At 41.6% G+C, this 26,141-nt stretch overlaps 1 protein-coding gene and 1 long non-coding RNA gene across 2 annotated transcripts in view; one reads left to right on the top strand and one right to left on the bottom strand.

Moving 5' to 3' along the window:
* Positions 1 to 23,791, bottom strand: part of Sugt1 (SGT1 homolog, MIS12 kinetochore complex assembly cochaperone) — a 40,551-nt gene extending 16,760 nt beyond the window's left edge. The window contains exons 1-10 of the mRNA XM_031361040.1: positions 23,301 to 23,791; positions 23,156 to 23,213; positions 15,859 to 15,949; positions 14,587 to 14,656; positions 13,935 to 14,005; positions 8,938 to 8,991; positions 8,392 to 8,408; positions 4,875 to 4,906; positions 2,959 to 3,055; positions 1,698 to 1,805 (exon numbers count right to left, since the gene is read on the bottom strand). Of these exons, the coding sequence (XP_031216900.1) occupies positions 1,698 to 1,805; positions 2,959 to 3,055; positions 4,875 to 4,906; positions 8,392 to 8,408; positions 8,938 to 8,991; positions 13,935 to 14,005; positions 14,587 to 14,656; positions 15,859 to 15,949; positions 23,156 to 23,213; positions 23,301 to 23,338 (636 nt within the window). The 5' untranslated portion in view covers positions 23,339 to 23,791. The remainder of the gene's footprint in view (positions 1 to 1,697; positions 1,806 to 2,958; positions 3,056 to 4,874; positions 4,907 to 8,391; positions 8,409 to 8,937; positions 8,992 to 13,934; positions 14,006 to 14,586; positions 14,657 to 15,858; positions 15,950 to 23,155; positions 23,214 to 23,300) is intronic.
* Positions 23,792 to 23,991: 200 nt separating this feature from the next.
* On the top strand, positions 23,992 to 25,026 carry LOC116084246. The gene is made up of 2 exons (XR_004116051.1): positions 23,992 to 24,665; positions 24,963 to 25,026. It is a non-coding gene; the product is annotated as an uncharacterized LOC116084246 (long non-coding RNA).
* Positions 25,027 to 26,141: the final 1,115 nt, after the last annotated feature.

Raw genomic sequence — 26,141 nt, 5'->3', positions numbered from 1 at the left:
TCTCTACTAAGTTATACTACTTCCTTCTTTTTTGGAATGACATCTACAAATAATTCCATCGTGCATTCTTATTTTTTAAATATATAGAAATCTAAATTATATAATCATACTATAATTCAAATATATTCAGCATTTCCTCTTACTAAAATAACCTAGAGCTGGGCAGTGGTGGTGTACACATTTAATCCCAGCACCTGGAAGGCAGAAGCAGGCAGATCTCTGAGTTCAAGACCAGCCTGGTCTTCAGAGTTAGTTCCAGGACAGCAAAGGATACACAGAGAAATCCTGTCTGAAACAAACAAACAAACAAACAAACAAAATAACTTTTGTCAGCTTGACTAATAAAAATCAACAAAATGCAGATTCTACCTTACAGTACTTATAAACTATGTGAGACAAGAGTATCTGTATACCAAAACAGACCACACTAACAGTTCCTGAGTATCAAATCTCATGGAGAGGCTGGTTAGAACTGGAGAGATGGCTCAGTGGAGAAAAGGACATACTGTTCTTGCAGAGGTTTCCAGAATCCATATCAGGTAGTTCACAACCACCTTTATAACTCCAGTTCCAAGGGGATCTGGCCTCTGGCCTCCTTAGGCACCTGCACTCATGTGCACAAGTCCCAGTACAAATACATGCATGATTTTAAAGACAATGAAGTCTAAGGTGTTTGCTCTGCACAGATGAGGACATGAGCTTAGCTTCCCAGCACTCACAGAAAATGCAGCTTTATCATTTGTTCTTAACCCCAGCGGCAGTATAGCACTAACAGGCAGATTCCTGGGGTCCACTGGCCTGCCAATCTAAATAAAACAGGGAGCTGCAGTATAGCCAAAGACCCACTACAAAAGATAAGGTGAAGAGCAGTACACAAAGAAAGACACCCGACTTCAACCTCAGCCTTTACACATACATGCTCAGGGGAGTATCACACACAGACACAATAACTAAACAGGCTGATTGATAGATCTACATTAAATAGAAACCTTAGTTAGGGTTTTACTGCTGTGAACAGACACCATGACCAAGGCAACTCTTAGAAGGACGACATTTAATTGGGGCTGGCTTTCAGGTTCAGAGGTTCAGTCCATTATCATCAAGGTGGGAGCATGGCAGCATCCAGGCAGGCATGGTGCAGGAGGAGCTAAGAGTTCTACATCTTCATCTGAAGACTACTAGAAGACTGATTACCAGGCAGCTAGAAGGAGGGTCTCAAAGCCTACCCCCAAGGTAACACACTTCCTCCAAAAGAGCCACACCTCTTAATTGTGCCAGTCCAGGGGCCAAGCATATTCAAACCACCGCAAACCTGAGTTTGATCCCTGGACGCATGTGATAGAAGAGAACCAGTTCCCACAAAATGTTCTATGACCTCTGTCCACCCATCACAGCATTCATGTATACACACACACAAATTAAAAGATGTAAATGTAATTTTAAAATTTAGAAAAAAAAAATAACTTTGTTCTTATTTACTTATCCCTTTAACTTAGTGGTATGTGTCTTAAAAAGAGCTACACTGCCTGGGATGTAGATTCCTGGCAGAGTGCTTACCTAGCACACAAAGTTCTGGGTTTGATCCCTAACACACTGAGAGCAGGGGCTACAAGCCAATTACACGTGGATGATTTCATCTGTCAGCATCGTTTTTGCAGATGTTACTTTTTCAGTACTACATTTTTCTGCTTGCTTACCTTTGTTGAAAGTACTTTAAATGTACTCTGTTCTGGTATGATAGGGTGAAGCAACCTCAGTTTCAAACTGTAGTCTTCTCCAGAAGGAATTTTCACCAAAGCAGACAACTAATGAAAACAAAGTTTGTAAATGTATATAAAAGGCTAAGTAGTTAATACAACTACAAATTTCAGCAAATTAAGTACTTTACATAGAAATCAGATATGTGAGTATGTGTATGTGTGTGAGTGTGTGTGTGTGGCGGGGGGTGGGGAGAGTGTGTCAGGAATCTGCTTTGTCCCTCCACCACGTGGAACCCAGGGATCGAACTCACACTGTCAGGCTTGGCGACTGGGGTCTTTAACCTCCAAGCCATGTCACCAGCTCTACAATGTCAGATTTAGGCACTTCAAAGAGTACTTTCTTTTTTTCTTTTTCTTTTTTTTTTAAAATATTCTTATTTTATTTTATTTTTTGATTTTTTTTTTTTCGAGACAGGGTTTCTCTGTAGACCAGGCTGGCCTTGAACTCAGAAATCCGCCTGCCTCTACCTCCCTCAAGTGCTGGGATTAAAGGCGTGCACCACCACTACCCGGTACTTTCTTTTTTTCACATGGCATCTCTCATTTGAATTCTCATATACAGAACCAAATGGTAGGAAAGAATGTTGCATTCTATTAATTTCAGATCTAATTACATATACTAAATATTCAAATCAAGAAAACAATACACAAGAACAAAGTTATATAGCATATAGCTTTTAAAAATGCCTACTCTATGTAAATTATGTTAATTCTACCACAATACTGCTTGTAAGTATCTACCATGAGGAAGGGAAAAGTTATTAAATCATACTCACTGGATATAGTTAATCAACTTGAAAACATGAATAAACCCCATACTGCTAAACTGGTTTTGGGTGTGTTGTATGCGATGTTGGTGGGTAGGTGGTGGTAGCAAACCTAACCTTTTTTAAAGTAACATATACCAGTAAGTTTAACTAAGGCATTGATCTTACTGTCAGCCAAGTTCTGCTTTGCACTGCAAATCTAACAGATGATATAAGTCAGCAACGTTAGCAAAAGTTCACAGCATACAATAAGTGCACAGTGACATTTCCCCAAAAACTTCTAATGAAAAGCAGTGCTTCCAATTTCATTTAGTATTTTCCATTTTATCTCAAGAAGAAATGAAATATATCTAATAAACTGGTATAAATTGTTCATGTACTAAATTTACAAGCAGTATTTAACTTCTATATAAGGTTCAAAGACTAATTACCTCTTTTTCTGAAAATTCCACATGTACATCATTCTTCTGAACATTCTTGATCATAAGTGTAATGATTACTTGAGATTCTGTTTGATACCAGTCATACCTATTTAAAGAAATATCTTAATATAATTTGATTTTCTTAAAGTTGTCAAATAGTCTGATAAGAGCAAGAGCTCCCCCTTTAGGAAGTAAATGACAAGGCAGCTGTAAACAACTAATTCTTATCAGTTGGTAGATGGTGTCAAACCTTTCCAGATCCAATGCCCTAAGTTCCTGACACTGCTATGCTTAAGCTAATATAGAAGATGAAAATTTAACACCGCTATCTTTGAACTCTTTTTTAAAAACAATCTGAGAATGCTAGCTTGGAAAGATGAAGCAGTCAGCCTGCAAACCCCCTGGCAGCACTGACACAGTGGGCACAGCGCTGACACAGTGGGCACAAGGCAGCCTGCGTCAGTGCTCCAAGTTCTGCTCACTCAAGGTGGGAGCAGATACAATGGGAAGAAACAATGGGGAACATTGCATAGATCCCCCAGTGCCTGCCGACACATTATACACTGTATTAAAGGACTAATTCAAGTTCTGACAGAAGACCAGTATGTTTTATTTTGTATTTATGTGGGTGATGGGAATCCAAACTCAGATCCTCAAATGTTCAAGGCAAGGACAACAAAGAGATGAATTTTGAATGTCCTCGCACAACAAAAGGACTGAAAATGCAGGCGTCCTCATTTCCAAACTAGACTAGACTAAAATCTCCCAGAGGGCAAAGCTGCTTATCCAGCACTAATCTATTTCTAAGAATAAGGGCACGTGCCTACTTCGCAGTACACTTAATAAATGGTTTTGAACTGCCACTCACCTGCTTAGATTTTTTAAAAGCATCTTGATTAAAGAAATACACTCCAACAGCCCCAGCATACACCTTCACAACTAGTGATACTCCAAAGGCCTACACCAAACTGTCTTTTGTGTGTTTCTGTTAGTCTTAAGGATACAAGCTGTTATGCGGCCAGAGAATACTTTGTGTGTTGTGTGCATGTATACGTGTGGCCTAGTGAATGTGTGTGTTGGCCAGTGGTTGGGTGTCTTCTGTAACTGTTTCCTACGTTGAAATGAGTTTATCACTCAACTGGAGTTTATTCAATGGCTAGACAAGCTGGCTGGCCAGGGAGCTCCAGGGAGCCATCTTTCTCTAGCTACCCAGCACTAAGATTGCAGGTGTGCTGCCATGACCAGTCTTCTGTTTGGTTGGTTTTATTTTGTATTTATGTGGGTGACGGGAATCCAAATGCGGATCCTCACACGTGCAAGGCAAGCACTTCACTGAGCAAGCCACAGTCAAAGCCTTGCTAGTCATTCATTATGTGATGGCAATACTAGCTTCGAACTCCTGGAGAACATTCCTAAGAAAAACTGATCCAAATATAAGAGGCAGGACAAGGGCTGAGGATACAGTTCACCTACATGGCACTTGCCTGGGATGCATGAGGCCTTTGCTGGTTCAGTCCTCAGCACCTGTTTCTCATGACATGCACACACACACACACACACACACACACACACACACTCACACCAGCAGCAGCAGCAGCATGGCAAATTTCAATTCTGTGTAGCCTACTACTACTTTACATGGATAGCAGTAACTTAACTGGAAGCAGCTCTCAATATACACAAAGGCAACATAATGTGAACCAAGCTAAGCAAGTTTAGAGATGACAGTTAGATGAATTCATTAAAATGTTAATAACAAATTAGTAGACAGACTTAAAGTTAAATTTTTCATGAGGCCTGTAACACAATTTTTAAATTAGAAAACATTTAAAATCACAGTTAAGGATCTGCCTTCTGTGAAACCAGAATTTTCTCCTCTTTAAACACATTTACCATGGGCTGCTTTATAAGAAAGAAACACTTACTTGATTTTTGACTGATTCCTCTGAGATGCAGACTGGTGTGGGCAAGTTGAAAGAGAAAAATTTTTACATGTTAGTTTAGCAGCTAGATTTTAAAAAAAATCCATGTATTAACAACTAGCTGAGCCCTGTAGTTCTGGAATATGGAAAGAGTAAAGTGTGCAATCTTAATGCTTGGCAGGCTGCATTTCCAAGCAAGAGTAGGGTACTAAACCAGCCTTACACAGTGAGACCCTGCTGCAGCAAACAAAACTTTTCCAATGGAATAGAAAACTGACTTGCGTAGTATATATATGCAGTTGAAGGATACAGAACCCAAGAACTGAAGGCCATTTTCAGTGGGCGTGGCAGCAGCACACACCTACACTCCAGCACTCGGAGGCAGAGGCAGGAGCACAGGAGTGAAAGATCATCCTCACTGACAAGACCAGCCCAGGCTACAGCAGACCATGTCAAGAAAGAGAAGTCATTTCTAAGATGGAATAACCTTAGGCTCAATTACGATGATCAAGCGCTGCTCTAGAAACTGTGAAGGATCATCTCAAGGGTTAGCGTCAGACCATTTGACCACAGCTAAGGCATCTCTGCAGCATACCCTACCCACGAGGAAATGAGAGCCCTGAAACTATAAGGGTGAGCCACCACCCCAGTCAGCAAAAGGGGTCTTCCCTAAACCATGCACCGAAACTATCTGCTCACTAGTCAAGGCTATGCAAAGGTAAAGAAGATGCACCGAGTCATGGGTGGCCTCTAATTTGTCCCTAATGAAAAAGGAAGCAACCAAAGAAGTAAGCAAAACTATTCTAGAGGTGTGCGCCAACTTGGAGTTCCTCTTGAGCATTAGCTCACAGGAAACAAATGCAGATACTGACTAGAAGAAGGACTATGTAACCCGGAACCAAGACAGAACCAACTAAATCAGGGCTGAAGACGTGGGTCAGCAGTTAAGATTTGTAGCACCAGCCTGACAGCTCACAACCATCTGGAACTCCAGTTCCAGGGGATCCAAGGCCCACTTGATGTCATGATCACATACATATGCATTTAGGAAAAACACTTAGGCACATTAGATAGGATAGTTAGACAGACAGACAGACAGACAGACAGACAGACAGACAGAGGGGCTAGAGATATGGCTTGGTGGTTAAGAGAAGTGACTGCTCTTCAGGAGGTTCTGTGTTCAATTCCCAGAAACCACACTTAGAGCTTACAAGCATCTGTAACGGGATCCGATGCCCTCTGCTGGTGTGTCTGAAGGCAGTAACAGTGTACTCATATACATAAAACAGATTGATGGATGGATGGATCAATTGATCAACCAACTAAGCAAAATAAAGGATATAAACCACTAGAGCCATATATGCTTTATTACTAGACAAGTGTGGTTTTGTTGGCCAAATGCCATTCTGTTGTGTGCAAGCTGTTATAGTTTAGATTCTAAGTATCCACTGACCCCAAAGGCTAAACACAGTTGATGGTACCATTCTGGAAGAAAGAAGCCACTGGGGAATTGAATGTCTTTGAAAGTTAGTTCTACTGAGTGTCCTGTCTGCTCACCCTGTGTGTCCTGGCCACCCTGGTGTAAACTGCTATGCTTTACTGATCTCCCTCAGCAGATGAGCCAACATAAACCTTTCTTCCCTTAAATTGTTTTTCTTAGTTCACAACACTTGCAAAAGCCTGGCCCATATACAAACCTCGACTCAATTCCACATATTCTAAGGCCTGAACAAAAACTATTAACAGGTACATTGGGAAGTGAGCCTGTAAAGCCCTCTCCACTTAGTCTCTCATTTACCACCCAATTACCAAGGGATGAAGGGCAAGCGTCACAGACAGAGGTGGTTGAACAGGACTTCAATTTTGGAAGCTGTTGTAAACTTTACCTACATGCATTGACTAATACTCCTCCCAAGAAATCTGTCTGAAACAAGATAGCTCTTTTAGCTACAGCTTTTTAACCCCCAGTTTTTCCAAACAGTATTTGTCTGTGTAGCCCTGGCTGTCATGAAACTCACTCGGTAGACCAGGCTGGCCTCAAACTCAAAGATCCACCTGCCCCTGCCTCTGGGATTACAGGCCCTGCTGGAAATCTTCGGTAATTATCCATAAAGTAGGTCAGGACTATACACACATTTCCTGAGTCATTGTGATCTTTTTTATTGACTATGTATGTGACAACTACTACTAAAACAGTATGCCACAATTTAAGACTAAGGTATGAAAGTCTAAACTGATGAAAAGCCAAACTGACCCTGGGGCTAGAGATGGCTCAGCAGTTACCAACACTGGCTGCTCTTCCAGAGGACCCAGGTTCAATTCCCAGCACCTACGTGGCAGCTCAAAACCATATGCCAACTCCAGTCCCAGGAATGGGATGGCCTCTTCTGACTTCCACGGGTAGCACACGTATGTGATACACAGACATACACAGATAAAACACTAATACACATAAAAGAAATTTCAAAAAACTAATTCAAATATTTTGTTACTTTGTCTTGTAAGTTGATGGTAGTCTAAGATTTGTTCATTTCCTATTTCTGTTTGTGTGCCTGCACAAGTCTCTGCTCACCACATGAGAACCAGCATCCTAGGAGACCAGAGGGACTCGAGAACTACTAGAGTCACATGTGGTTATGAGCCACTTGATGCAAATACTGCCAACCGAATCCGAGTCCTCTGGAAGAACACCAAATGCTTTTAAGTACCAAGCCAGCTCTGCAGCCTTGGCACTGTAATTTGTAACAATGTTTTGAACATGAAAATCCTTAACTGTTAACAAACATAAATTAAAAAAAAAAAAAAAACGGCCCTATGAAGGTTCTGTGCCCCAGTGTAGGGGAATGCCAGGGCCAATAAGTGGGAGAGGGTGGGGTGGCAAGCAGGGGCAGGGGGGAGGCAACAGGGGTTTGTTCTTGTTGTTTTTTGGGTTTTTTTTTGGGGGGGGGCGGGGAAACTGGGAAAGGAAAAATCATATGACATGTAAATAAAGAAAATATCTAATAAAAATAAATACATATAAAAAAAAAATGAACCAAATGGGGCTAGAGAGAGACGGCTCAGTAGTAAAATGCATTGGCTATTCTTCTAAAAGTCCTGAGTTCAAATCTTAACAACCATATGATGGCTCACAACCATCTTTAATGGGTCTGATCCTTCCTTCTCATGTGCACATACAGACCACAAAACTCATATACATAAATAAATCTCTTTTAAAAAATAAAACAAACAGAACCATTTCCAATTTACTTTAAAGCCTACTATAAAAAAGATAGGAAATAATCATCCTGATGACAAAAACCCTAGTCAGCTTATATTATATACTAAATTCATTAAGACAGTCCAGTATTTTCCATGATTATAAACTTGTAGCTTTTATTTCAACAAAATGAGATAACTAATATTTAAATAAAACTGTTTTAATATATGAGAGCTCATCCCAAAACCTAACTCAAATATATATATTTGATTAATTAAATTTAACATGACTAATCAAAATCTGAGGAGTGAGAGGACTTACCACTTCAGATTCTGATCCTATAAAACAGAAAAGAAAGCATTTTTCAGATACCAGCATGTTTACAGGCAAAGCTACAGACATGATCTCTACAGAGAACACATCAACCAAAAAGTTAACTTTTTACGTATTTCACATGAAATACATAAATGAAATACATTTTACATACAGAAGTTACTTTTTTGATTCCTTCGTATCTTTAACTGGTAACAACATAATACTATTGGCAAAGCAAAACCATCAAATTTTCCTTCTGACATAAGACTGAAAACGAAGGTTAGGAGGAAAGTCTACTGCTGGTGGGGGTAACTTAGGAGTAGAGCAACAGTCTACTGCTGGTGGGGGGTAACTTAGGAGTAGAGCAACAGTCTACTGCTGGGCGGAGGGTAACTTAGGAGTAGAGCAACCGCTTGCCCAGCATGTACAAGGCCATGGGTTTGATCCCCAGAACCAAGAAAGAAACAGTAAAGAAAAATATTTTAACCAAAAATCTTGAGATGTTTATTTTAAAACAGGCTTGTGGAAGCCTACCTAACATACTATACTTACCATTCTGAATCTCTTGGCACCTTTTAATCCAGATGTCAAAATTTGTATCTGTACCTAGAACAAAGAGAAACTCAGTATAAAATCAACAAATATCACTGGCCAGCTACTATGCCCCAAATAGTTAAGGCACTGGGAACCGAGCAGTCAATAAAATAGATATTACCTGTCCAGACAGAGATTATAGCAACCATTCTGTTAATGCTGTTAATGGGAGGCAGAGGCAGGCGGATTTCTGAGTCCGAGGCCAGCCTGGTCTACAGAGTGAGTTTCAGGACAGCCAGGGCTACTCAGAGAAACCCTGTCTCGAAAAAAAAACAAAAACAAAAACAAAAAACAAAAAAAAAGAAAATCGACGATGTTATACCAGTTTTAACTGCAGTCAAACTCACCCGTTTCTCAGATGCGTCTACTCTACCTTCTTTACATTATCCTGATCTTAAAGGAGCTCTCCCTCAGATGGCAAAGGCAGACTTGAAGCAGACTCCCAAATCAGTGCTCACCCCTTTATCTTGCTCTAAAGCACAGCTACCAACTATCTACCATGACCCGTGGTTTTGTCTATCTTCATAGTTTTATACTCTGTGAGACTGTCACATCTCCAAGCTATATGGTACCCAAGAAAAGGAATATGCATGGTGAAGCGCATATTTATAGCCAGCAAGCTGAATCAATTAACAAATTATTTACCTCTGAAGATTGAGCATATCTAAATAGTTACTATGCCTAGTAAAAGATGTTAACTATTAAGCCATCAAAAGTTTATTAAATAATCTGAAAATGTAGCTTTTTAAATTGCCTGATTTATAAAATTATCAAAATATTAGGCATAGATGCACTATTTTCTTCTGGGGAATTACTGTATTAAATACCCAATTATTTCCCAAACCAATAAAAGCCTCTTGCCATATGAGGGAAGAACAAACAAAGCAAAGAATACAGAATATGGAATGCCTCTCATCTCAGAATTAGAAAACTAGATGCTTTAAATTTGCAAAGAGCAATACTCTGACTTCTTAAATGAACGGGTAAAGAATTCATGTGCCCTAATGTGAGTGTTACGGAAAATATTAAAAAAGGAGCCACCAAGTAAGGCCCCGCAGTTGAGTCCTCATGACTCGTCGGCATTACCCAGCTATTCACTTAACAAAATAAAACTAACTCTCAGGCTAATAATCTTACATTTCTAGTGGATTCTTGCCCAACACGTTGGTAAACAAATTTAAGCACTACTGTTGGCAGGAATTTACCCTAAGTCATTGCTTCTATTTGCATATTGGGGCCTATGGTAGTTTGAATATGCTTGGCCCAGGGAGTGGTACTGTTAGGAGGTGTGGCCTTGTTGAAAAAAGTGTCACTAGGGGGTGGGTTTGAAACCCTCCTCCTAGCCACATAAGAATCAGTCTTCCTCTGTTTGCCTTTGGAACAAGATATAGAACTCTCAGCTCTCTGACTGCACCATGCCTGCCTAGAAGCTGCAATGCAGCTTCTAGAAGCAGCTGATAATGAACTGAATCTCTGAACCTGTAAGCCAGCTCCAATTAAATGTTGTCTTTATAAGAGGTGCCTTGGACATGGTGTCTCTTATATAGCAGTGGAAACCCTAACTAAGACAGAAGTTGATACCAAGGATTGGGGTATTGCTGTGATAGGCCTGACCACGCTTTGTTAGGAGGAATGTGGATTTGGGGACTTTGGAAAGCAGCGGAATTCTGTGAGCCTTAATGGGCTATCCTAGTAGGAATATGGAAGACAGTGATGGTGCTCAGGGTGATTTAAACTGTGCAGACCTGGCCCAAGAGATTACAGAGGAGAGGAATTTCAGGATGTGGCCTAGAGACTGTTTTTGTGGTATTTTGGGGAAGAGCGTGACTGCTTTTGTCCTTAAATGAAGAGTCTACCCGAGGCTATGGTAAAGAGACTTGTATGACAAAGCCCACACTGACTTGTTCTCTCATTTATCTGATGAGCAACATTTTAATCAAGCATAGCAAGCTTCCAAAGGAAAAGTACAAAATATGCAGTTCAAAGAATAAAGAGGCACCAAGAAGTAGAATGGTGCAGAGTCCTGTGTTCAAGGAGATAAACAGAGTAAGAGAATGGTGACCTCAGGGCAAGACCCCACCCAACTTGGCGTATTTTTTGCATTTGCAGTTGATCAAGGAATAGTTTTATCTAGGAGTTATTGTATGGTATTTGCTTTCATCTGGACTTTGACTCTGGAATGAACTACAGTTCAGAAAAGGAGGACATCCGGGATCCTCCAGAGCTTGATGAATAGTGGCCGTGAAAAGCTCAGGCCCCAGGCATGGTAACACATGCCTTTAATCCCAGGGGACAGTGACAAGCAGATCTCTGAAATCAAGGCCAGCCTGGCACAGAGCAAATCCCATATAAAGAAAAGCTTAAATCCAGGTATGGTGGTACATGCCTTTAATACCAGCATTCAGAAGTCAAAACCATGCAGAACTTTTGAGTTCAAGGTCAATCTACAGAGCAAGCCCCAGGACAGCCAAGCTTAGGCAATAAAGGAGGTGGAAAGCAGAAAGCTGGTGATAGTGTAATAGAACAAGGGGGCCAGGCTCCAGCTCCAGCAAGCAGCAGAACTCAGTAGCTTCAGCCATGTGGCTCTGGCTTTAGAGTCAAGAATAGAAGGGACTACTGGAACAATTGATGCTGGTTAACTGGAGCTAAGAAATTAGCAGTGATTAAGAAGAGACCTGCATCACTGAGGTGAAATCTTCTAAAAGTGTTTTCTGAGAGCACAAAGAAGCTATATTCCAGAGATAGCCAAGGTTGTACCTCATGCTGCAGCTGGACTTGGTAAAGTGTAAGAGTTACTCGGGTGGTACTGGTTTTGAAGAGACCAGTCATGGGAGAGCAGCTGAGGCTTGGCACTGTGAAAGACCAGGGAAGGCCAGTGGTGAAGGTGTAGCCGCAGTTGCAGTTGATGGGCCACAATTGTAGGGATCATGCAAAGGAGTTGAGGCTTGGCAGCATAAAGAGAACCTATGAGATGCTGGTGAAGCCTAGTTGCAGTGGAAGACCCCAGCATATTAGAGATGCCAGTACCATGGGATGATCACCCAAAACAGCAGTGGAGTAGAGTCAACCAGAGCCTACAGTTACAGAAAACAGAGCTGGAGATGTGACCCAAGCCCTTTTGAGAAGCCCAGAAGATGGTGTGTGCATCCCAGACATTGGAACAAGAAGCTGTTCCAACTGTTGAAGCTGTCTTGGGGACCCTAAGATGTCCAAGATGCCAGAGCCATGGGAAATCTGCTGGGGAAAGCTGTTCACAGGGAGTGGAACCAACCCAGGAGAAAGAAGTTTACTGCAGTCAACAAAGATGAAGGGAGTTGGAGATCTAAAGAGTGCTTTGCCATCAGCCATGGAGATGCAGAGTTTAGTGTTTACCCAGCTGGTTTTGGTCTTGCTTTGGTCCAGTATTTCCTCCCTATGACATTTTGGAATGGCAATGTATATCCTGAATGATGTTGGAGGTACGTGATCCGCTTTTTTGATTTTGAGTTTATAAGTTAAGTGTTTGGATGAATCTCAGAAGAGACTCTGAATTTTTAACATTGTTGAGACTTCTATAAACTATGAGGACTTTAGAAGTTGGACCAATGTGTTCCGCATTATGCTGTGTTTAGGTGTGACCCCCACAGACTCACTTGTTTGAAAAAAGCCCCTCCTCCACAAAGCAAAGCTGTTTCAGGTTAAGAGCCACTGTTTTAAAGAACTGTGGTAAGCTCCAAAGGAAAAAGATAAACTAATACAAGTAGGATTACAAGGTTCCCCATCATCATCTACTTACGTCTAGAATACACCTGAGTTCTCCAGCCCTCAGCATCTCTCTATGCAGATAGATCCTGGCACCATGGTAATGCTTACACACACTTTTCAAAACATGGCAATTTGGAGAGAGCCTAACATTTTCAAAGTTATGTGTTTTTTTAAGAAAAAAAAAAAGGCCTGATTTTTCTCAATACACCTTTAACGGTTTTTAAATTGTTTCATATCTGGTCAGGTTGAGATTTTTAAGAACTTCCTTTTTAATTTGTAATAAAGTTTACAACTTGATTTTTTCAAAAAAGTCAACAAACTGCAAGCACCTGTTAATAAAGGTCTTAAATAATTTAAAAAAAAAAAAAAAACAGCACTCTTGCCAACAGCCAGGTGCGGTGGCGTGGCCGTCAATCCTAGCACGGGATATGTAGATACCTGAAGCTTGCTGGCCAGGCAGCAGAGCCTTGTAGAACAAGCCCAGGTTCCATCTCAAAAACCAGAGACAGTTCCTAAGTAAAGCCCCGAGATTAACCCCTGGCTGCCACATGCACTCAACAAATATTCCTACACAAGAACACATGGGAATAAGGGATATATACGGAGATTAATTCACTGGGAAAACACACTGAATGAATACAAACATAGTTTTTGGCTTTTTCCTTCCTTCCACTTTCTTTTCTCGTGTCTGTGTATCAGTGTGAGAACGCGGACATGCACGTCTGCAGCTCTCAGGTGATGTTAGCAATCTTTCTTGAATGGTCGTCCACCTGTCCTTTAAGGCGAGCTCTCTCTCAATCAAACAAGAGCTTGTTGACTTGACTGCTCTGGAAGCCACCTGCTCCAGAAACCCTCTGCCCCAGCCACACCAGGCTGGAATTAGAAGCAGGCTACCATGCTGACCTGGCACTCACAGGTTCTGGGGATGCAAACTTGTCCTCTTGCTTGACAGTAAGTGCACAAATGGCTAACACATTCCCCAGACCCTAATTTTGGTTCCTAATGGGAAAGTTTATCTGTAATTTAAATGCTAAAGTAAGGTCAATTTAATCAAACCTTAAGTGAATTCAAATCCTAAAATCACCATAAAATAACGTTAAAAGAAAGGGGGTATTGGGTTTCTGGGACAGTGAGATTTTTAACAAAATCTAACTGTGGTATTTAAGATCCAGAAGGGATATTCATTATGAAAATATAACTCTAATACTTACTGTCTAATTTCTGTCCTTCTGTAAATGTTTCTAAGGCAGAAGCATAGTCTCTTTCATGGTATTCACATATCCTGTGTGATAACATTACAAATTAATATACACACATTAAATCATAGAAAATAGACTTCTTCCTAAATAAAATATTTGACTTTCATATGCTGAAAGAGAATTTATTTCAAGTTTATGCTAATAAATCAGAACTTTTTTTAGATACTGTAACATTTAATGCAATGGTCATTAAAACTCAATTTTAATACTCATTTCAGAGGAATCTGATTTTAACTGTACAAATATAGCCATATATCCATTTGTTCTAAGTCAAAACAATTATGCAAAAGAATTAGGTTCTCAGTTAAATAAGTCATGCTTATCAGTGATAATAAACAGTGCTTAACAATGACATTCAAAGTAGACTAAGGTTTTGCTTATTATTAAATGCAGCTAACCGGCTTGGCTGACAGAGAGCATCTGTCAGTTCCATCCATACTTTGCAGATATTTCAATCATCACTGCTTTAAAAATCATACATCTGTTATCCCATACTTCAGTTAACATACTAACATAAGTTAGTATTGTAAGATTACATCATGTATAAATTTACTCAACAAATCAACGCCTACTGGCTATAGTCCAAACCCAACGCATTACATACCCTTTCCTCAGAATAGCAGTAGAATTATTTGGATTGAGTTCAAGAGACTTCTTTACATCGGCAATACCATCTATATATGAAAAGGTAAGATTGCTTAATCAGATATTTACAGATCTAGCACATACTACACACAAACTCTGAATCCGGGCCAGCACAGTAGTTCGGCTGTCAAACTTTGACAATCTCAATTCAATGCCAAGACTCGCCTGGCAGAATGAGAATGGACTTCCTCAACTTCTCCTCTGCCCTCCATATATGTACTGTGGCACATACAAGCTGGCACACAAAGACACACAAAAAATAAATAATGTAAAACAAATGAATTAGCATTTTATTTTTAACTTTTTAAATTGGTGAAAGGCCAAATGGTTTTAAGTGAGAGGAAACTAATCCAAGATAAAATTTAAGTATTACTTTCATATCTTCCATTTGATCTGGCTTCGTTCCTTCTTTTTAAAAACTATATCTTTAAAATTGTGTGTCTGCCAGTCTGCCCACAGGGGAAGCCCGAAAAGGATATCAGGATCTATTGGAGCTAGAGGTTACCGGCAGTTATGCGCAGCCTAACATGGGTGTGGAGAAGAGAACTCAGGTCCTTTGTAAAGAGCAATATCCATGCTAAGGCCTCTTCCCATCTCCTTTAGCTCTTTCTTAAAGTTCACCTATCATCAGTACATGAAGCTGTGTCCAACAGCTTACCTGTTCTTCTCACTAACAATATTTATGTAATTTAATTCAAAGGCACATTCTTGCCTACCCCACACTCAGATTTTTAAAGTCACACAACTTAGAAATACATTTTTTAATTAAAAATTGCTAACAAAAAGAAAATAGTGAGTACAGCCGCTATGAATGCCATCTCTATAAATTCCCTGCCCATTGTAGAAAAGACATCAGTAGAAGAGACAACTGTTGAGTCAATGTTACTCAGCATGTTTCTCTCAAAGATGGTGATAGAGAGATGACTCAGCCATGGAAGAAGGCCTTCACTTTATAAGCACAAAGACCTAAATACAGTCCCCAGCGCCCATATAAGAACTCCAGGTGTGGTGATTTATAATCTGGCCTAACTGGTGAACTCTGGGCCAAGGAGACCTCCTGTCTTTTGGAGAAGCGGGCAGCATTCCTGGGTGCACCCAGACTTGTCCTCTGGCTTTCACGCCCACACACGCTGACACACACACAACACCACACTGCATTTGGACATTCTGACTTGGGAAAATTTTATAAGTAAACTACAAAATGACAAAAACAGTTTGTAAGACACATTACCACAGTATTTCCCAAGAAGAATGTGACAATAAGCTCTCTGACAGTAATACTGTGCATCATCAGGATTCTGTTCCAAAGCCTTAGTCAGCTCCTACAAATACAAACATGGAATGTCAGTAAATTGTTTAAAGCCATCAAATTCTAATTAGAAACTTAACTCAAATAACCTATTGGAGGAAAAAGAATTAAGGAAACAAGCATGGAGCTTGTCATTGTAAGAGAATCCTCCTTCCTCCTTCCCCTAACCCATACCAAACTCAAAATGTAACACTTATGAAAAGCACTTAGCAGTTCTTGGTCTGTTGTGAGAGCTAAATAAACAGTAATTATTTTCATCTCATTTATTCCCCAAAGCTCAGCTGAGATACAAAGACCAGCTCAGAATTCCTCCTCATTTGGAGAAGGCCGAAATACCATACAGAATTTGAGGTACCTAGAAAATATAAAGCCAGCATGTGGGAGGCAGAGACAGACAGACTTCGAGTTAGAGGCCAGCCTGGTCTACAAAATGAGTTCCAGGACAGCCAGGGCTATGAGACAGAAACCTTGTCTAGAAAAACCAAACCAACCAACCAACCAACCGACAAACTATCCAACTACCTAACTTTTACAGTTCACGGAGGTCAACAGAATGAGTGAATGCACAGCTCCCCAGCCTTCCCTCCTATCAAGTCCAGAAAACCAAAACAGATTACAACATTCTGCTCAAAGCCCAGATAAAACCTAACAGACAACCGATTTAGAGTTAGCATTACAGAGATAAAAACCTTTAGTGCCCCGAGTAGTCACAGTATTCACACAGTAGTCGGATCATTTACAATGCAAGGAAACATCACATGTTAATAAGGCCAATGCCAAGTGCAGACAAAAAGATTCAGTGAACCATCCATGGGTATTTATAAAAGAGGTATGTATTTAAATAACCACTTACTATTGACTTTAATTCTAATGATTCTCAAAACCCATGTATACCAGATCAAAATAGACCTAAACCCAGGATAGGAGATAGCTTAATTTGCAGAGTGCTTGCTTAGCATGCACAAAGCTTCAATCCTCGCTACCTACAAAATTGGATATGGTAGCGCATGCCTGTAACCCCAGCACTGAGGGTTCAAGGTCATCCTCAGCTACACAGCCAGTTCCAGACCAGCCTGGGTTACATGAGACCCTTGTCTGTAAACAAATCAAACAAAAGAATCCTACCAAATACACCTATAATCCACCACTTCAAAAGCACTAAATGTATCTAGGCCAAGCAGTAACATCAAAACCCTTTATACAAAGCTCTGCAGCTGACGCCAAGCAAAAATCTAGGTCCTTCCAAAGGCTCTTGCCAGGGCCTTTACGTCTCTCTCTAACACTGTGTGACTGACTCTTCATCCAGCTCATGTCCAACCACAGCAATCACCTAACAGTCCCTCAAAATACGTTGCTTCATCTGGCTAGAACAGTGGTTCTCAACCTGTGGGTTAGGACCCCTTTGAGGGTCAAACAATCCTTTACAGGAGTTACCTGAAGACCGTCTGAAAACAAATACTGACAAATGATTGCAAAATTACAGTTATGAAGTACCAACAAAAATAATTTCATGGTTTGGGGGAAGTAGGTCACTACAACATGAGGAAGGTTGAGCACCACTGGACCAGAATGCTCTCTTTCCAGATGGCACAGTAAATTCATTCTCTTACTTCCTTCGGGACAAAACTGTGCAAGAGACTGGATCCAAATCAAGGTATGTAAAGACCCAGAGTAGAACTTACACACAACAGTAGCAACCCCCAGCTCTCTCACTAAGCGCCTCCCTCCATCACCTGTATAGATGTTTTCTAGTATTTTGAAATCTTTAGGTTAAGTAAATCTTCTACTTAATTTTTAAAACAATTCTGAAAATAACATATACCTTTAATCCCAGTTTAAGGGCAGGGCAGGGCAGGGGTAGAGGAATCTCTGTGCTCTATATAGACCAGTCTTCTCTATATAGAGAATTAGAAGACTGCTGGGGTTACATAGAGAGATCTTGTCTCAAAAAAAAAAAAAAAAAAAAAAAAAAAAAAAAAAAAAAGAAAGAAAAGAAAAGAAAACAAAAAATGGAATAGAATGACCAAAAAGCTATAATAGATTATACTTATTATGATTATACTATAGTTGATGTCAAGGTCATGAAATTCAAAAAAGTATTTTTAGAAACATTATAAAACACATAAACCAAATACCAGGTTAAGGAAAAAATTAGTTTTAATATAGACTTTTTTTCCCTATGAATGTGGCTCAGTAGGCAGACTGCTTCCATTATGGGTACAAAACGCTTCCCCCCCCCCTTCCTCTTAAGAATTTTTTTCATGTACTTTGATGTTTTTTAACCTTCCCACAACTCCTCCCAGACCCTTCCACCTCCCTATCCATCTAACTTTATGGTCTCTAAACAAATAAGTAAAACCATGGAGTTCACTTTGTGTTAACTGATTGATAACTCCTGGGTTTGCCCTGGAGTGTAGTTAATATACACAGTGATTACATTGGAGAAAATTGACTTTCCCTCTGTCAGCAGATATAAAGTGCAAGCAGCTTCTTGCTTAGAAGTGGGTCCTCACCTCCATTTCCTCTTCTTGGGCTAGGAGCCCATCTGACCTGAGCCTTTAAGTCTTGAACATGCTGCTGCAATGAGTTGTGATGTGACTTATCCTGTTGTCTGGAAGGCACTGTCTCCCTGGAGTCACCTCTGGCTACACTTAAGCCTCCTTTCCCCCCAGGCCCCCCATCCTGAGCCTTCCAGAAAGGGGTAGATAAAGGCACCCCACGGAGGACCGCGGGCCCCAGTGTCTTTCCCTCTCTGCACTGTCCAGTTGTGCTCTCGGACAAATCCCTAATACCATATTAAAACAGGCTTGGTACTATATGACTGTATAAAATTATAATCCCAATACTAGAAAAGGAGAGGCAGGAGAAGCTTTAGTTCAAAATCATCCCTGCCTACATAATGAGTTCAGGGTTAGCCTGAGCTTCTGGGTCTTAAACTAAAATTAAAAGAGGTTGAAAAAGCCCAACCCCCCCAAAACAAAAACAAAAACTACCACCATGTCTGTAGTATAGGATGTATATGCAGCCTGGGCTGGCCTCAAACTTGTAGTCTCCTCCTTTAGCCCCAAGTGCTGAGATTACAGGCATGAGCCACAGACAGCTTATATATTCCTCTTTTTAAAAAGTCAAGTAAAAGCTTCAGTATTTCAAACCACTTGTAAATGTTCTTTAGGACCACTAATCGACTGCCAGTTAAGAAACACAAGTTTAGGGCTGGTGAGATGGCTCAGCAGGGAAGAACACCAACTGCTCTTCAGAAGATCATGAGTTCAAATCCCAGCAACCACATGGTGGCTCAACCACCCGTAATGAAATCTGACACCCTCTTCTGAAGACAGCTACAGTATATTTATATATAATAAATAAATAAATCTTAAAAAAAAAGAAACAAAACATAAATTTAATAGTAATTGTTCAGTCTCATAAAACATGCACAGACTTGGTAAGGCTGTAACAAAAAAGAAGTTTCCAAAACAATCATATAAACAAACAAAAGACAATGAGAGCCAAACTTAAAAGAATGACAAATTTACAAATGGATAAAATGTGATTTATGAATAAACAAGTTATAATAAAGCCCTAAACAAATCGTTAAAATAATGATTCATAATCTTAGCTAGCATGCTTTTAGGGCACTGCTGTTTGTGGTTGTCAATGGAAGCACCTCAAGAGGCAACATCTTTGGTGCCAGCAACTGAATCTCGGCAGCAAAAGGCTATGAATTAGTGCAGCCTTAAGCCAAGCACACTGTCTACCAGTCCACACTTGCAGAACATAAGTTCTGTGGCTTCCCTGGTAGAGCACTTGAACAGCATCAATTCCACGACACAAAGAAAAGGAAACAGGCAAGCTAAACCCACAGTGAGAGGCATACCACTAACCAGAACAATGACGGGGAAATGTACATTAAAACTGCTGGGCAGTGGTGGCGCATGCCTTTAATCCAGCGCTTGGGAGGCAGAGGCAGGCAGATCTCCGAGTTCAAGGCCAGCCTGGTCTACAGAGTGAGTTCCAGGAAGGCCAAGGCTACAAAGAGAAACCCTATCTCAAAAAAAAAAACAAAAACAAAAAACAACAACAACAAAAACAAACAAACAAACAAAAAAGACATTAAAACTAACACTTTAGATGGCTTGGGGCTGTAGCTCACTTGGTAGAATGCCTGCCTAGCACACATGAAGCCCTGGGTTTGATCCCTGGCACAGGCCTGTCATCCCAGAATGCATGAGGGTCAGAAGTTCAAAGTCATTCTCACTCAGTTACATATGAGCTGAGGGTAGCTTGGGATATGTGAAACCCTGTCTCAATAAACAAATACGACTTTGAAGCTATAGGAGGAGGCATAGCGGTAGACCATGCACTTAGCATGCATAAGGACCTGGGTTCAAACTCCAGCAAAGCTTCAAAAAAAAAAAAAGTTTTTTAATTAATACTAACTCTTAGTAAATTTTCAAATATTTAAAATTTTAAGCCCTTTAAAAATGCTAATTAAGGTTCAAAGAATGTGTGTGTGTGTGTGTGTGTGTGTGTGTGTGTGTACCTCAATCTGGTTCCTCTTCTTTTCTCTACAATCACCTAGCTAGGGTCTAAGCATAGAACCTTCAAGCCATTTGATTAAGCACTGCTGGAGAGAAAACTGTCAGCACTGATTACCACTACATGTTGATCAATCTCAAGCTGTGCTCTCAACTATGTGGCTTTCCAAGTCAGCTACCAGTTGGTGTATCATATAGCCACAGTCCTCCCCTGCCAGATGACCTTAATCCCTTGAAACCAGAAACCTGCCGCTTCCAAGCTTCTTTGTTTTGAGCAAGTTAACCTTTTTACTCTGTACTTCAACTCCCTACAGAGTAAAAATGTAGCTAATGCCAATAACAAGGGTTGCAAAAACATGCAGGAGAGCTTGCCCATCTAAGTACCAAGTGCTACACTGAGAGCACAGCAGTAAGGAATCAAGATGCACAAACCCCTGCTGTCTTGAGGCTGTTTTCAGGCCTAATTTAGACAGAAAAACTAGTTCCCCTAAGCAGGGATCATTTCAGGTGAAATCTAAAGAAATAGGCATCCCCAAGTAAAATGAGATATAGGTCAGGTGTATCTGGGGCAAAAGAAGCAGAAGCACTCGAAACACTGTAGCTCTATAGAAAGAAAAGGAAGTTCCAAGATGTCCACTGCACCAGGCACCTTGCTGGCCATTTTAAGTTGTTTGGACCTTCAGTATGAGGGAAGGCCATGGAAAGTTCTAGTAGGAAAGTGACATGATCCAACTGTCATTCTAGCTACTGTATCATTAATAGAGTAAAACAAAGCGGGACTAGAAACAGTGTCAGTCCCCCCAAGAAACTCCTTTCCCCAAGTCTGGCATTTAGACAAAAGCCAGCATTCTTTCAGGGGCCTGAAGAGAGTTCCTACAAGCTAAAAAGAGTTTTCTCCTTATCTCTGGGCAAAAGGGATGTAGGGCTCTTCCATTAATACATCTCAGTGATGCCTATCAGCATGTCAAAGGTCAATGCTAGCCTCCACACTTTCTCATTCCCTACTCACAAGCCCCCACCCTAGCTTACGGGCTCCCTTCCTCCCAGGTATGGCTTTCCCATATAACCCAGGAGCTCGCGCTCCCTCTCTCCCTCCCTCTCCCTCTCTCTCTCCCCTGCACCCCCCTCTCTCTCTTTCATGCACACTCTCTCGCTCTCTCACTCACACACACTCACTCACACACACACACTCCCCTTGCGTAGCCTTGACAGTTTGAAATAAATTTTTTACCCTTGTACCCACACTCCATTGATACCCGTTTTCATTCAAATAGAAGAAACTCGTGAAGTGCAGAACGTGTGGTAACCAGAGGCTGTAAAGTATTCCATGGAATACTTTAGAAGGGGCAGCATCTGCCAATGATCCTAGGGCTTTGGGGGCAGTCTACATCTGTACCCAGCATTCAATAGGCTTTCAATAATTATTAATTTCCTCCTCCTTTGTCAGTCCTCCCCCTCCTCTCCATTCTGCTTTTATTTCCTTTGGCAAAAGATATAAAAACTATTTGCCTCTGTAGCCCTAATCTCAAAAGTCACTAATGCCTTGGTTTTTGTTGTTTTGTTTCTTTTGAAACAGGGTTTCTCTGTGTAATCCTGACCATCCTGGAACTCTCACGGTAGACCAGGTGGGCCTCAAACTCAGGAGATCCACCTGCCTCTGCCTCCCAAGTACTGGGATCAAAGGTGTGCGCCATCACCAGCAGGATCACTAATACCTTGCAATAAAACCTGATGATCACTCTGTGGACCTAAGAATACAAAACCGAGCTTGTAACATTCACGCAACAATGTAGCTACACTAGTTCCCTAGCCTCTAGAAAAGTGGTTTCTCTAAGGCTCAGAACATTTAAAAAAAAAAGTTTCCTTTTCCAGTGTGATTCTTTGAGCTCTGAAGTGTCAGGCAGAGTTTCACACACCCAAGGCTAGCCTCAATTCACTATGTTGCAGAGGATGACCTTGAATTTCTGACCTTGAATTTCTCACCGCCTAAGAACCAGGATTACAGGCCTGTACCACCATACTTGATATGTCCTGATAACTCTCTGGAGTCCAGCCAGCGCTCCTAAGAAACATCCATATAAAGCTAGTTTGTTCTAGACTTCACGTGAAATGGCCCAAAGGCAATTCAAATAATATTAAAAATGTAGACAGGGTTTATTTACTGGTACATCCCAAGTACTCGCAGGATCCAAAGTTTGAGGTCAGCCTAAATACAAAACACGTTTTTATAAACAGTTGTATCAAGAACAAGCAGTCATCTATAAAGTCGCGGGCACAGACGGGAAAGCGTTCTTTAGTAAACTTAATTAAGGACACTTAACAGTACCTGACACATAAGGGCAAACATAACTGTTAAAGTAAAAAAAAGATACATCAAGCCCTATTTTTGCCTCTTCTTTGATCATAAATGCCATTTCAAGAGCAATCAGAGATAGTAACCATGTGTCTAAGAAATAAATAGGAGGGAGGTGCCCTCACCAGGAGCTTGTGGAGGGGAAGGGTAAGATCTATGGCAAAGGGATTACTAGGGGGCAAAGAAGAGATGAATCTCAGAATCTTAATTTTGGGACTGAGACACACTGAAAATTGTAGCTCTGGTCCCACGAAGGTAATTCTGGGAAGAGGCGGGGTCTGCAGGAACCCAACAGTCCCAGCGCGAAAGGAGCAGAAATGAGCTCACTCACCTCTAACGCCGCCTGGGGGTCCTCGTCGATCAGAGCATCTGAGAAGCTCTGGAAAAACCTGCCAAGAAAACAACAACTTCAGCAGGGCTCTCTAACCAAGGAGAGAACAGAAAGGCAAATGGCAAAGGTGAAGAAAATCACGCACCGCTGGGACGATGCAGGTCCTGCTGCAGCTGCCGCCATCCCTAGTAGTCACGAAAGCTTCTGCTTGAGCGTTTTCTACCTTGGTTACCAGCTCCGCCGCCGCCCAGGAGGGGAAAACTTCTAAAGAAACCCCAACAGAGCTTCCGTCCTCCGTAGCCAATCAGCGGTCGCGAAGCATGCGGCCGCGGAAAAGGAGGCGAAGGGTGGGCAGGTAGGCGCGGGGCCGGCTGGGAAAGAGGAGGAAACGCTCTCCGGCCACGCCCCTGCCCGTGACGCGGCAAGGTCCCGCCGCGAGGGCGTGGCCACTGGCCCTGCGGCCCGCCGTACGTCCGTAGGGGGATCCCGCATGGCCTGTAGGCTTTGTAATATTGTCTCAAAGACCGCTGTAAGGTGCTGGGATCCGTCGGGGATGGTCCTCGGATCGTTCAGGCGTGTCACGTTAAGCTCCGTTTTCGCCAGTTTTCATCATGGCTACCGCCGGCGACCCAGTTGTGCGTGACGTCATTCGTGGCTGCCAGGTCTTTTCCGGCAGCAGAGCCGGGGAAGGCGCATCAGTTCGCAGGACTCTCGGTGACGAACCCGGACGGGCTGGCTCGCCGGAAGTCACGTTACCCGCATGGAGAAGGGAGTTTTCCGGAGGCCCTGCCAGATCCCAGCTCTCCACACCCCAAGCTTCCTTCCTAGTCGGCTTTCCAGACCAAGAACAGCCTGTTTCGCAGGCACCGCGTGGATGAAAGTGACCTACAACTAAAGGTCTTAGTGCTGCCTTGTGTTCTAAATAACCAGTAAGCCCCCCATCCCACGCCGTCCTTAGAGCCAAACAGGACACTGGGAAGTTTCCTGCTAATTCTTTGAAACTGAGTGGTAAGGGGCAACAGGAAGGAGTGTCAGGTTCAGCGGAGCAAGTAACAGAATTTAAAAATCCGCTGCATTAAGACTGCACACCAAACTTGATTTAAAAGCTGTTGATACGCTCAGAAAGTCGTTTTACCAAATCTGTTAAAAGAAATTACAGTTCAGGCATTTGCGTATATATCCTCACTGTTAGACTCGCCTACTTTTTGGAGTTGTAACTTTAAAGACCTGTCTTCTCCACTTTTCTAACACGTTTACCATACTGGCCAAACTCCAGAGTGTGCTTGCTAGCTATCGTGGGTATTCTAATTTTTTGTTAAAACCCCCACCTATCACTCACCCCTTGCAGGTGCAAGAAATAAGGATGAGAGGGCCTTTTAAAGTACAGAGAAACTTGAGCCTGTATTCAAGATGGAGACACGAAGTTACAAATATTTAAGTATGTGTGGGGTCATCAAGAGATGGAAGTGTGGAATACTACAAAGTTTAAAGTGTAACAAGTTTGTGACCTGTAGGTATATCCCATCTGTATGTAAATGGGTGGTTTGAAGGGGGGGGGAGAGGGGCTGATAGAAGATAGCAGGTCAAAGAAAGGGATCTGAATCCACTTGTAGGAATGGAGAAGCAGGTGGGAGAGACACTTGAGGCTGAACAGGACCAGCTGGCCACTAAACTCAAAGAGGTGCAGGTTCCTGGTTTGAGTATTTGCTGAGATGTTCAAATTAGCAGAACTAAACTGAAGCTAAACAAACAGCTTTGTAAGGATCTTTCTATTTAAGGTTGTTTTATGTTTCCGTGTACCCCGCAGATACTAAACTGTAAATGAACAGATGCATAAAGATGAAGATTGTCTTCTCATAAATGTCTTTAAAGCAAATGTTAGTTTTGTTCAATTTGCAGTTCTTTGCATGGCTGGGTGTGTATTCCTTCTTGGGTGCGTTTATTGCAGACACCTTGTGCCAGTTGGCATCTCTTAATATCGTCTGAAACAAGTTTTCACATAGATCAATTTACAGTTATTTCTTTAAGGCAACTTCTTGGAAACAGAATTGTCGGGCTTGCCAGCACATTCATTTCGAGTTTTCTAGACTCTAAAACTGTAAAGTTTCTGTGCCTAATAAATGACCCAGTCTTAAGTAGTTTTGTTATAGTGGCACAAATGAATTGCTGCCTTCCTATTCGGTGAAAAGCTTTACTGACTTAAGTTAAAAGATTGGGTTTAGGGTCTGGTGAGGCGGCTCAGCAGTTAATTGTACTTGTTACACAAACCTGGAGAACTGAGTTTGCTCCCCGGGACTTAGGTAAAGATGGAAGGAGAGAACCAACTCCACAAAGATGTTCTCTGACCCACTGTCCCTTCACTCTCTCTCTCACACACACAATAGCAAAATTTAGTTTAGCTGGGCTTTGTAAAACATACTGTTAATCTCTAATTGTGAATCTGAAGCACAGATTGCCAAGAGTGCAAGGTCAGCTTGAGTTATATAACAATCCAAGAAAAAAAACAATTCTAGAAAAAAAAAGTTTTCTGCAAGTTGTTTATAGAATACTAATATTATATACCTATAAAATTTCATTAGTAGGCTGGAGAGATGGCTCAGAGGTTAAGAGCACTGGCTGTTTTCCCAGGGAATCAGAGGTTCGATTTCCCCGTACCCACATGGCAGCTCACACACATCTGTAAGTCTAGTCTTAAGAGTATCTATCTAACACCTCCAGGCGTCAATAGGCACGTCACAAATGTGGCTCATTAGGGTTTCTACTGCTGTGACAAAACACCACGCCCAGAAAGCAAGTTGAGGAGGAAGGGTTTTCCTTTACTTCCACATTGCTGTTCCTCACTCAAGGAAGTCAGGGCAGGAACCTGGAGGCAGGAGCTGATGCAGAGGCCACAAATAGATGCTGCTTACTAGCCTGCTCCCACAGCTTGCTCAGCTTGCCGCCTTATAGAATGCAGGACCACCAGCCCAGGGATGGCACCACCCAC

Source organism: Mastomys coucha, unplaced genomic scaffold (genome assembly GCF_008632895.1).
Source record: "Mastomys coucha isolate ucsf_1 unplaced genomic scaffold, UCSF_Mcou_1 pScaffold9, whole genome shotgun sequence".
Classification (NCBI taxonomy): Eukaryota; Metazoa; Chordata; class Mammalia; order Rodentia; family Muridae; genus Mastomys; species Mastomys coucha.
Note: the sequence above shows the minus strand (reverse complement) of the source record. Positions and strands in the feature narration are given on the sequence as shown.